At 41.4% G+C, this 13,352-nt stretch overlaps 1 protein-coding gene across 2 annotated transcripts; it reads right to left on the bottom strand.

Annotated features, from left to right (window-relative positions):
- Positions 1–251: 251 nt before the first annotated feature.
- Positions 252–9,317, bottom strand: si:ch211-191i18.2 (uncharacterized protein LOC564095 homolog). Of its 2 annotated transcripts, none has more exons than XR_010332561.1 (5): positions 9,119–9,317; positions 4,375–4,467; positions 4,159–4,249; positions 2,910–3,017; positions 252–1,610 (listed from the first exon to the last, which is right to left on the bottom strand). XR_010332561.1 is itself a non-coding variant. In XM_064352347.1 (5 exons), exons 1-4 carry the CDS (start codon positions 9,186–9,188, stop codon positions 2,943–2,945), a joined length of 324 nt encoding a protein of 107 aa, XP_064208417.1. In that variant the 5' UTR covers positions 9,189–9,309; the 3' UTR covers positions 252–1,610; positions 2,910–2,942. The 2 variants fall into 2 exon arrangements, 1 of the variants encoding a protein (XP_064208417.1); XM_064352347.1 differs by having other exon boundaries at positions 4,164–4,249; positions 9,119–9,309.
- Between the last annotated feature and the right edge of the window lie 4,035 nt (positions 9,318–13,352).

Genomic DNA, 13,352 nt, shown 5'->3' with positions numbered 1-13,352 from the left:
AATTTGTGAAAATTATTTTTGCATAACATTAAAGAGATAAAGAACGACTTTTGATCAAAGAAGAATTCTTTACACTAACTACAGTATAATAACGTTGCTCCTCCTCAATCTAAAAAACGAAACAATTAGAAATTTGAATACCTCTACTCAGGTCATTCCTCTCAAAAGTCGATATACACAACTTTAAATCTAAATCATTTAGCACAATCAGTTAATGAATTCATTTCTTTACAGAAAAAAGACTCAAAGAATTTATTGAAAAATATTTATTAAAGAATATAAACAACACATATAAATGATATTCTCCTCTCCCAAAGTGAAGAACCATGGATACAGTGAGCTTTGTAATGTTTTGGACATATTTTTTTCTGATTTGGCTCTATTCACATGTGGTGAAAGTTCAGATTCTCACATTTTATATTGTACATTTTGGTTTCACCATATAGAAATTATTGCACTTTCTATATGCAGTCATCCCCCCATTTCAGAACCATAATGTTTGGGAAAAACCGCTTTGCGGGTGTTTCTGATTATTTAGGTGTGTGCAATTGCTTCCTTTGTGCAGGTTTAAGAATGTTTTCAATATGTAGTCTTGATTCTAGTCTTCTGATTAGCTTTGGGGTCTGTTTTTGCAAAAGAATTTTGAGCATAATGAAGAAAAAAACCCCAAACACCTGTCTGACAGATCAGAAACAAGCGACAGCCATGGATGTGTCAGTGACTACTGTCCATTTGTCCCAAACATTATGGTCCTCTGAAGTGGGGGGACTATTTAAAAAGGGCTGTAATATCTACATGGTAAAACTAAAATGTATAGAAATACGCTTTAATAAAAGCTGAGAATCTTCACTCCACATGTGAATTGTTTCATTACAAATCTAAAATTGTGGAGTACAAAGCCAAATCAAGAACTGTACTTACTGTATATACATTTGTTAATGAGGCAATTTAATAAAAACAGTGTAAGGGAACTGTGCCATCGCCTGTTCTAGTGGTGTTTCCTTTCCTGACGTTTTGCTAATACATTGTGAGACATATATAAAAAAATGCAGCATAGAGAGAGAGTGCGTCCCAGAAGCGAGCAGTCCCTGGTAAGATAATACAGATGATCCTGAAAATCAGCGAATCATGCCCTGATGTGCCTGTGTCTCACCCCATAAACAGCAGCCTGCATCAGGTCTGGAGCCCACAGACACGTGGCCTGGAAGACCTCTGACCAGGAAAGGAAGAGAAGACACATGGACATTTACTTGAATTGTATAACCAACTAAATAAATTAACCTAAGTAGATGGTTTTGTAGACCGAATCGAGATGTTTCCCTATTCCCTATTTCTGTCCCTATATTGTGACAGAAAACAGCCTCTCTGACTGCAGTGTGAGTTCCTGCTGTGAAGTAGACAGTTGTTTGTCATGTATGAGGGGTCACAAGCTGTGAAGCTCTGGCCCGGGATGGGGCCTGGAATACTTTTGGGTGTGTTGATGGTGCCATTGATTTCCCAGCTGTGAAGTGTTTGCCTATGCACATGAAATGTCCCTTTGTTCTGAACGATGGCTCATCCAGGCTCCTCCGACCATCCATACTTCCTGCATTGCTCAGGGCCACGAATGTCTGAAAGAAATAATAACATGCACACCGCTAAAGCTTTGAAAGAAGACATTTATAATCATGATTAATGGCTCTTGCTGGCAATGGCTGTGAGAGCTCTGGATTCTTAACCTGAGGGTCCTGGGTGCCCTTTCTGTGCCTGACACTGTGCTTATGCTACAGCATGTTTATAAGCTCTGTAACTGTGATAATGCCATTTGGCGACAAATGAATTATTACCAGTTTGATACTAAATGTCAGATCAATTATTGTGGGAGGAAAACAATGTAGATTATCCTTCTGAGTTTTTGTTACAAATGAGGATTTTGCCCTTGTGGGACATCATAAAATAGTTTAATTTGCGATGATCAGTGATTTTATAAATTGTGGTTGATATTCAGGTATTACACATGAGAATATAATTACACAGGAAATGTGGCAAAAGTAAAAATCATTGAAAAATTCTACAGCAGTTTTCTTGTTGGAAACAGGACACAAACACAGGAGCCTTGTTCAGATCTAAAACCCTTTCTGCATGGCAGTCGTCATTAATGCTATTCTCTGCATGTAAACAGGTGAGGCTCGATTAAAAAGTGCACAAATACAGTGTTTAGCTTTCTCAGTAGGTCCCAGTCCTGACACAAACTTTAAAAAATCTGCTATATTACAAATGTATTGTTATTGGATGTAAAGTGCCACCTGCTGTCTCAAAGTGGAACTAAACAAGCTAGTCGGGACTCGCATCACTGTTTTGTGTTTTGCCCCCCGAGTCTTCTGAATTTATTATGGAAGCTTGCAGACAACATCTCTGTCATGTCCAATTAAACAAGAATGAGAAAAGCAAAACAGAAAAAGACTGACACCCTGTTTTTGTTCCCAGGGATCCCTATGGGTTTGCATACAAATAAATGTTTGGCCGAAGGCCAACTGCAGTCACGATGATATAGAGATCACATAGAATCTCAGTGTTTTCGTTTCTATTGCCTGCATATTTATATTTTCCTCTTTAACGTACTGCAGAGGAAGTTTCAATCCCTCTCCTAGGCCTGTAATAGGACTCCTCATTCCAGAGCGACCTAATCCAAAAAAAACAGCTGACACAGCCCCACCAGACGAAACCCATCCAGTCAATCAGATATTAGACCTCAGAGAAAGACTGACTGTAATACACTGTAGCTCGGTATGTGCTTTTAGCCCGGGCCTAAAGCACACTTTCAAAAGGACAGAGATATGAAAAAGAAAATACAATTTGAACGCAGTATCATAAATATTTTTACATGTGATGTATCTCATGTTGGATAATAGGAATTTCATCAGAATTACCTTTGTGCAATATGCAGCAGTACGTAGTCCCCTTCAGTGCAGTTGGTAGAGCTGGTGTATGGACAAAGTCACGATTAGCAGAAGGTTTGGGAGGCCAGTCTCTGGAGCCTGTAGGAGCCAACACAAAAGGCCATCACAACACGCTACACTGCAAAGTTTCTGCTGCAAGCCCACTGGAAGCTACTTTCAGACAGGAGACTCTACTCTTCAGATGGAATGCCTACTTTTTAAATACCAGTGATATGTTTCAGTTGAGGCTGTCTCCCATAAAACAAAGGAAATACATTTGTTTTTTCGGCTGATACTGGAGAAATTAATGGCACTGACATCAATTGTAGGGTGAGACGATAAGCAAAAAGGTTAAAAATCGAATTACTACCAAATACGCAATGACAGCACAACTATCTTATAGAACTTGCACATCAGTGGATGCTACCATTCAGTTTTGGACAAAAACATTGGGGAATTTAACATAGATGTTCATTATGGCCTATAAACATAAGGGCTTTAATAAGCATGCTGCAATTGATGCAACACAGTATTTCAGCCATAAGTCTTGGCTGTGAGGGAAGCTCTGTCCAAGCAGCCTTATTATATTGTTGTAGCATTGTCCCAGACAGCTTTGGCAGTTTGGAAATCCACCAGATGTGGTTGTCAGATTAAAATATTTTCTTTGTAAGGTCCTCCTGTTCCTGATTTCATTCTCTCTTTTAGGAAACAATTTGTGCCCTCCATACACTCCATAATCCGGCCAACGTGTATCCAGGAACTTTGGGTCAACATTACCTTTTCCGCAGAGTGTTTTGGTATACAGCTCTGCTGTTTTAGCAGGACAGGAATAAACATGTGAAACTGAACCTGGCTTGTATTGGGGAATTGTAGCTATGTGAAACGTCACAGTGAGAGATTACGAAATAAAAAAGGACCCAAAAACTAATCTGAATTTTTCTTTGTTTTAAATCATATGTGTTCTGTAGGATCAAGGGTTCCCAAACTGTTCATCTAATCCCTTATGAATATTTTATATGTATATGTGCACCCTCAGGATTTTATGAGATTATTCATCACTAACCCAAAGATATAAATAGGTTATACTCGCATAAAAATATATTTTGTAGATATCCAGCATAGAAATGAGAAATTCATACTAAGCTAATAATGTGTATGCTTTTTCAAACTGGGTCATCACGTTGAAATATTAAAGCATATATTCAATTTGGAAAAGAACAAAGGGCGGTGAAATTATTACCTTACCGTATTTCCTTTATCAACTTCCTGTGTATCTTTTTCACCGGATCTCATAATTTCAAATATTCCATAATCCATACTGCTGGAATTACCTGATTAAAACACAATAAGTAAATTGTTTTTTGGGATTATTATTTTCAAAGGAAAACACTGTAAATAAAGAAATGTATAGCTAGTTTAATATTCATTTGGGATATATTGATACTTCTACACTTACTGAAATACATGTAGTCAAAGGTAGCATTGTAGTCATAGTCTGGCGCTGCAGTTGTGTTATAGTCATAGTCATAATAGAATTCATCATCGTTGCCTGTGGTAACAAAAATTGGTAAACAATGATCCACAGAGTATTCAAAATTTGACCTGAACTACTTTCTACTGTCAAATACTAATTCAGTTAATTTCAATATTCATTCCAAATAAACACTTTGGATATTACCATATTCCGTTTAACAAGCAAGGAAAAGAATCAGTCATATCTCAAAATGTCTGCAAAAAAACTGGTTTTGCTAACCAACTTCTAGGTAGAGCCCACAAACAGACAGACATACATTAGATTGGCTGTTGCACATAGCCTTCCAGTCATGCTAATAATGTTAAGCCATGTGGTCTTTGTCTTTTTTCAAACACCTAATCCAAAGGGGCGTCTCAATCCCTGCTTGATTACATTACAGGAATTTAGCAGACGCTCTTATCCAGAGCGACTTACACAACTTTTACGTGAGCATTTTTACATTGTATCCAATTATACAGCTGGATATATACTGAAGCAATTTCGGTTAAGTACCTTGCTCAAGGGTACAACGGCAGTGCCCTACCCGGGAATCGAACCTGCGACCTTTCAGTTACAAGCCCAGTTCCTTACCCACTGTGCTACACTCCGTCCTACTGACTGCTACACTCTGTCCTACTGTGTGGCACTCCGTCAGTAGGACAGATGTGCGGTTTGCACTGCACAAGCCCCATCAGACACCAGCATTGTTGTAACATCACATCATTTGTTTTTCTCTGTTCCCCCAGGGCAGAAAATCAACTTGGATATCCCTAATTCACACACTGAAGACAAACAAAGCAGCGTAGCGTGAATTATGGCGGTGGGGATAAATTAGCGGTACAATAGGGGCACATGAGATGAGGCTCTCTCAGAGGAACTGATCTGTGTGCCGACACCTGGACAATGAAGGGGGGGGCGGGGGGGGGGACTGGGACCGGGTCCATGAATCACCTGCCCTGAATGGAGGGCAGTGCAATGTGCCTCATGATGCGCTGTGCTCCGGTGTCTCGAGAGGAGTCTTGTGCTACAATGAGAGTCGAGTTTCACTCCCGGAATCCCCCTGGCACTCTGGAACGTCCCGGAAAGGCTGCCGCCGCCAGTAAAAATTAAAAAAAAAAATCCCAAACCAAACGACTCACATCCCATTTATCTGTCCAAGAAAATGTCTCTCCCAAAAGTACTGAACTCATCAGATAACAATGTGATGGTCTGCTGCGTGCTTATGTGATGGGTGGCAAGATGCTGGTTGTTTCAGGTTAATCTGCTTTTTCATCGCACTGCAGAGGGACGGTCATGCCCTTCAGCCATTCCTGGGACAGCAGGACTATTTTTTTTAATGTTACTACTGAATCCCTGTAAGCAGACTCATATCGCATGAGTGCCATGTGATATGTGTGTTCAATGGTGTTTACCTGCTTAATGGGGACATGATACACTTGGTAAATATGACTTTGGTTCATTTCATAAGGCTTTTTACCTTACATTAAGATATGGCTCTACATTCAAATCTGATTGTGACGTCACTATTGTTGTCTTCGCAGCTCAAGCTATTCCTGTTCCTAGACTGCTGACTTTCAATGAGCTCAATGGTAAATCGTTCAGAAAAAAAATCTGAGAGCCCTAAGAAGAAAGTCATTTTGTACTGCCCAGGGGTCATTGTGTACTGTTCCCCTTTAAGAAGAGACTCATATCTGCACACAGAATCTAATAAATTCATGGCACAGAAGGCAGAGACAAAACAAATCCAGAATAAACCGAAAATGAATTAAAATTACTTCACGTTAAAGTGCCTCGTGTAGTATATGCTTCATCATACAACATATTTAAAATGCAACCGCACTGCATGCCAGTTTCATAATGTTATTCCAAAATGATCGCAACTGACAAGTTTGTTCTTCCTGTTGGTATTGGTTTTGTGTGTTTCTGTTGTCTACTGATCCTCCAGAATTATAATCTGCAGTGATTTTACTATCAACACATAGGAGAGCACATAGTAATGATGTTTACCTTTTCAAAGCAGACTAAGTTGTGTGCCAACAGATCTCCACCCACCACCATAAAGGTTAACTACAGTTACATCAGACCCACAGCTAATCTGGATATTCTTGGACTTGTCTGCTTAAACAATATCTGGCCATGAGAGCGCCATAAGATTTTCCATGTGTCAGTTATAGGCTTTCTAGGAAATCGGGGTCATGTGACCTAGAGTGCATGGCTGTGCTGAACTTAGGCTCAGGGCTAATTACGGCTGGCTTCAGTCACTGAAACTGTGAAGCAGAATGAAACCCCCTTCTACCAACTGCGGAAGTCCTCTGGTGGTTTTGGACCATTAGAGCCCTTTCAGTTGTGACCCCAGGGCGTGGGTGTTTGACAGAGGAGAGGGTGGGAAACTGACCCCCATGACTCACTTCCCCATTGCCCTGACAACCTGTCACCCTGGAGCCACACCCTGACCCACCTCAGCCTCCCACATGTAGAAACCATTACCGCCTTCCGCAGCTGGGCTCCTGCTCATGGGAGGAAATGTGTTCACTGTAAAGCTTGATTGGGAACATCAGTAAAAACAAGCGTCATGCTAAAGCATGGGTATACTGTATGTCTGTGTGTGCCCTATGGCCTAAAACAGATGGGCTTCACATTTATTGTTTTCTCAATTTCTTCATCCCAGTTGCTAAGAAACAAATGTTTGAGGGGATACTATTGTCTTTAAGGTTATGGTGTTGGGGACAGCGGGGAATGAGAAACAGTCAAACAGTGCTTTGAAGTGCACCGACTCCATACTCTAACAGGTCCAGTCAGACCACCCTATTGCCCATATACTGTGGATACACAATCCATGCCACATTTCTGCCTATAAAAAGCCCATACACAACCCATATCACACTATTCCCATATACAGTGCCTCTGCAGTCTACACCTCTCCATTGCACATATACGCATGTATGCAGTCTGCCTCTTTATCACCCAAATTCAGTTCCTCCCAAATTTTCCTAAATGTCCTAAATTCTCCCCTGCAGTTCTTTCCCACATTAATCACAAGTTGAGGACTACATAAAAAGGTCACCTAACAAATGGCATCCACATTATCAATGATTCAAGCCAAGGCACATTCATAACATTCCCATTAATCAACAAATTCCCAAATCAACCCAGCCTGACCACCTTTTAATGGAGTCTTTTACTGCCATTGCAAATGATGGGTTTACAGACTGCATATGGAAATGCTTCTGGAGTTGAAGGATGCACACACTATTGTCACTGTAGAATGTGCTGTTCAAAGCATGTGGGAAATAACTCACACTCGCTGCGTGGTACACCGCATTCATTAAATCCATGTGCTCATGAAATATAGAGTTCAACAAACACTTGTAGAAATACTAGTAATGATCATAATATATAAGATAAATACTTTTATTGGACCCTGTGGGGTAATTCGGCCTCTGCATTTAACCCATCCCATCTACTTTAGCAGCAGAGGGCAGTCACAGTGCAGCACCCTGGGGCCCAATTCCAGTTTTAAGGACAGTGCCTTGGTCAATGGCAGGAGTATAACTAACCTGACATGCATGTCTTTCAGTATAAAATGAGGAGGATGTCACTGTTAACTTACACACCTTTAATAATACAAAACAAAATGTAATTGTGAGTTAATAATCAATTTCTGTTAACCACAGAAAAGGCACATTTCTACCAAAGCTGTTTTACTATGCATAACTGTACAGTAACTTGCTGTTCACGCTGTATGGACATCAGTAAATTCATACAGTATAAGCAGCCTCTCTTACATGCACACATGAAGGTTTTACCATCAATTTGCATTTCAAGCCACAATGGCAAGGAACACTGCCATTCCTGAGTGCAAAAAAGCCCCTCAGAAACTTCACACATTTCCTCTGAATCAGGTTTTGTTAGAGACAAAGTCGTAAAACTCACAGCTTCTTGTCACGCGCCTATCTGTCAGACTAGAGCATGTCAAAACACTCATTTTATCCTACAGGAGGCTGCTTCAGAGCAGGGCTCTGGAAGCAAGTTATTCTATAATATGACAGATCATCACACGTCTTAAGTAAGACAGACTTCACAACAGTTCTCTTTCATTCACTACCATTCTAAACACATCAGTTACTGCAGTGTTAAAGAAACGGGTCATTGAAGGCTTGTCACTGCAGACACCGCACACTCAGCTGATAGCACACATCCCCCACGATGCCCTTTTCTCAAGAGTCGGTCCTTCACTCTTTTTCCTGCACGCAAACCAGACCGGAGTTCAGTGGAAACTCACGGCGCTCAGGCCACACGCACTAGACGGAGGATAAATGCTTTTCCACGTCTCATGAGTCAGTACCCGCTGCCTGCCACAGCCGAGAATTAAGCTGACTAACAAACCAATCTATAAAAGCAGCTGTGGAGAGCCCGTGGGGGACTGAAAGAGCTGCTTAGCTGCTACACTCAGCCTGAAAAAGTGCTACACGCTCTCCACGGGATGATTCCAAAGCAGTTATTGTTCCCCTCTGAAGTGGCTCTACTTCTCCTGGTACCAAAGAGAATGTTTCCCCAGTTCTTCATGCCGTTCTATGGTAAAGCTCTCTGGAACATTGCGCAGAGTTGGCCGCATTTGGTCCTGTTTTGCCAGAGACACACTTTCAGAACGAGATGTGGTCATGCAGCAAGAGGGGTCAGTACTCACCCTTGCACAAACGCAGCAGCAATGCCCCGGTCAGGCAGAGACAGAGAAGTTGCTGGGGCAGCCTCCTCATACTGATGGAGAGAGAGAGAGAGAGAGAGAGAGGAAGAGAGAGGAAGAGAGAGGAAGAGCGAGCGTTAGGCTGAGTGGTGAATGCTGACGATGTGTGTGTGTATGTGCGAGTGTGTGTATGGGAGGGAAGGGGAGGGCCATAGGCAATAGGGGGACCTTCCCCCCTCTCTGACACCCTCCCCTCCTTACTGTGGAGGGAAGAGGGCTTTTCTTAGGTGAGAGAACCCAGCTGGCCAATAAGCAAAGCCCTCCAGTTGACAGATCCCAGCATGTCGTGCTCCATTATCTTCAGCTAAATCTTCACATGCAAAGAATGAATTGTCGTGTTTCGCTACTGGTTTTGCTTGGGGATAATAATATTCATAATAGAAAGGCAATGAAAGGTGGTAGAAGGTAACATGACATTGTGTATGGCTGTGTGCGTGTGTGCAGGTCTAAAGAAACACCCAATTTTATGTAGCTAACAGTTTAAATAACTAACAGTTTACATACTTTCTTAAAATTATATACATACTGTATGATTATATACATTTTGTATATTTTACCTTTTATGCCTTCACTTTACACTTCAAACTGTTTTTCATTGTTCTTTGGGAATCACGCTTAACTAATGTCCATTATTCTGATTGGAGCTCCTTAAATACTGTATGTCTCTTCATTTAATTGTTGCAGGATCAGAGAAAAGCCTGGATAAACGATGATTCACACACGATTGCCTGAGTGAGCTTCATAGAGCAGTATTATTTCTGTTTTGCTTGCCAGAAGTCTTCCTGAAGTGAATTCTGGCTGACTCCATACTGTAACTACAGGACAGGCTGAGTCTACACATGCTTCCAGCCATGTGTCTGTGTGAGTACTGTAAATGAGAAAATGTGCGAGCTGGATCATGGGACTATGAGAGGGCAAGAGGGAAGCGCCAGGAGCAGACCGCATCACAAGAGAACCTCAGTCTTCTTGAACATAGCCGCGCCCACTGGTACTACCCCCAGGTCTTGAGGAGAGGTTCTTTTTTTTTTTTTTTCTTTTTTTTTGAAGGCTTTTTAAAAAGCGTCCAACAAAAGTTTTATTGTCCAACAATTAAGAGAACACAAATAACCGAAAGGGGCAAGAACGCACAAAAAATGTCTATCAGTGTCTGGTCAACAATTCAAAGTGCCAAAACTTGCTCTGCACAGTTTCACTGCCTCCCTCTCAAAACTAAAATATGAACCTGTGTTCCAGGATTAATTAATGAATATAGATGGCATCACAAAAAATGGTCATGGATACAGTAAAATTGGGAGAACACTTCAACAACTTTAAAGCAAGACATTACAGCACATTCCTGTACCTTTTGCGCAAAGGTAGCCAATCCAGAAATTATCTACCACAAGTTTTGCCAACAGACATTTTCCCTTAAAAGTAGCAATGAGTAGTTGAATAACAATAAATTTAAATATATCAGCTGGCAAACTATAGCTTAAATGAAGAAAAGTTCCTTTTCAAATAATAGCTTAATGAAAGCACGCATTAAAAGCATGGTGCTCCCTTTATGAAACAAAACCAATAAAAAGGGTATCTATGAACTTGTTATAAAGAAAATTAAAAATAGTCTGAGTGGGGTCAAAGGGCACCTTTTTAAAATTGGGATGGACTAAAAGTGCACCAAAAAGACTGTGGAGACACTTTGAGCCCCAGTTTGAGAATGCCCAGACTTGCAGTATACCTACCTGAGTCATTCAAGGACGGGAGGCGCTAACAATGTCAAAACAAAAGCTAATTCCACCCCCATATGAGGAGGGAGAGCTGTAACCAAAACCGACAGAGCCGTACTGGTGCCGGGACAAACAGCATTCAGGCATGAGCTCTGATCAGAGTAGCTCTCATTGTGGGCGATTGATTTAGTTAGCGGTATGAATGTGACGCAGAGCGCTTTGTGGTTTGAATGCATAACACGCAATTCCTTGCCCCCCCCCCCCCCTCAGGTGACAACATCGGGTGACTCCAACGGTCGACGCCACTGCACCTGACTAACCGAACCTTGTGGCAGAGTTGATTTCCTGGCAGCACTGGCAGGGATGACCACACGGAAAGTATTTCTTGCCACACTGTTTTTAAGTCCTCCACAGGGCATATGGGAAATGACCGCCTGTCTGTGAAGTGTTCAAACACAAAGGTGATGCTGATTTTGCACATCATCGTGTTTTTTCATTCCCGTGATTTTTGTTTTCTGTCTTAGTCAGTGGCTGAGACTGTTTTACTGAAAAGCAAAGCTTGGCATGAGCTTTCTTGCTCAGTAATTAATTCATTAATTCTTATTGAGTTGTCTTAAGCTTCATGAGGCAGGTTCTGTCATGCGCTTTTTGCTACTTTTACGGTTTCTGTTCCTGTTCTCATTTTGGAAATCACCTTTACAGCTCATTTAAATGTCCAGAATTTGAAATGGAGAAATGAAACAAGTTCTATCAGCATTTCTGTTTCGGAAGATTGATTTACTTTGGGCCTGTTTTGTCACTGATAGTAAAGAGAATGATTCAAGGGTTGATTTCATCTCTTTTCCTTTTAAAATGATTTAAAATTATATTTACACATTTACATAGCTATACATATTTACACATTTACATACAATGAATCTTATCATCTTAAAGTTGTCACTGCCATTAAGTTACTACTTGTTATTACTGAAAATAATCCTCGAGTACGCTTTTCAGACATGACTCTGACCTTACAATGTGGAGCAGAAAGCCTGATGCAGGAAATGCATGTACTCCAGGAAATGCACGACACCATGGAGAACGTGTATAAAATGATCAGGCCTTTAGCACATGTTCTGTAGTTTAATCTGCATGACCCTGGGTGGCTGTAGCTTCGTAGGTCCTCAGCACTGCATGGCAATGGTCGCATCCCACCAAAATTAAGGCTAAACTCCAGTCCTCGGAGTCATATAGGCTCATGTGTTAATGTTGTTTCTAATCCAGTCATGGGCCACTGGTGAAAGGGGGCAGTTGTGATGGACAAGTGGACTGAGCCAATGAACTGCCATGTCCTAACTGGATCTTCCCGTGAGGGAACGTGGCACCTGTGAGGGAGGTGAGAGGAGCTGAGAGGTGAGATGAATTTAGCAAGGATTTTATCATTTTCGGCTATGGGAGAAAAGGCCAGCCGCAGGGAGCCCCAGGCCTCTGGAAACTGACTCGACTGGGTTCAGGCATAGCTGCATTGTTGTGTCAGCTTGTCTTCAGAAAGCCCAACTTCCCAAGTCCCTTCCCAAGGGATCTATAGTGTTTAATTCTATAGCGTCTATAATTCAAAATGATTTCAAATCTGGAAAATATTATCAACTTGGGAAACATCAACAGAAAATGTAATATAATACTCTGCAGAGAAGATTTATTTGTGAAATTCCATCAGTTTCACACATGGATTAACCACATTGCCTTTGTTTTCTTTGATTGTGTGCTGATTGCTGAGGTTGATTATTGGGGTCAGTTTGTTTGATTACAAGTGAGCGTAGCAAAATAAATAAAGGCAAATGGAGCTCACGTTTAAATTCACACCTCTCTCTCTCTCTCTCTCTTTCTTTCTATAACACAGATACACACATACACACACACTGGCCAGAGTAGCTTCCCAGCAGTGCCTGTGTGGGAGTTATGGAGCCAGTCCAGATGGATGACATTATCCCTCAGGATGCCTGCTGAGGGTGCAGAGAAGGGGACTCTTTGGAGCCCCGATCCTCCCAAAGATTATGTTTAGGGGCCCTGCTGAGAGGGTTCCGCTGCAGCTCGTCCCTCTGAGTGGAGAGTGGAACGCAGCCAGATCCGCATTCCCCTACCTGCCCAGACATGGAGCTCACTAACGACTCTAACAAAGGTGGATTTGAAGGGCTGGGAAGGTAAGGGCATGCTTTTTCAGGCTCAAGTGTATTTTCTTTTGATCATCCAAAAAATGTTTCACACTGTTGGAAACTAGATGGAAACAAAAAGGTGCAGTTACACTAACCCGTGGGACATCCAGCAGTTAAAATGCTCATTGAGAAAGGTGCATGTTTTTGGTAGTTACACAGTTCCGAACTTTTTTAGTGAGAACTCGTCCACTCCATTCAATTTCTGGATTGTCAATAACAAACATGCTATTGAGGGTTATGGAAGAAAATAAAAGTTCATGTTCCAACAACCAGTAAATC

The sequence above is a fragment of the Anguilla rostrata genome, chromosome 1, assembly GCF_018555375.3.
Source record: "Anguilla rostrata isolate EN2019 chromosome 1, ASM1855537v3, whole genome shotgun sequence".
Taxonomy (NCBI): Eukaryota; Metazoa; Chordata; class Actinopteri; order Anguilliformes; family Anguillidae; genus Anguilla; species Anguilla rostrata.
This window is presented reverse-complemented; position numbering and strand designations above follow the sequence as displayed.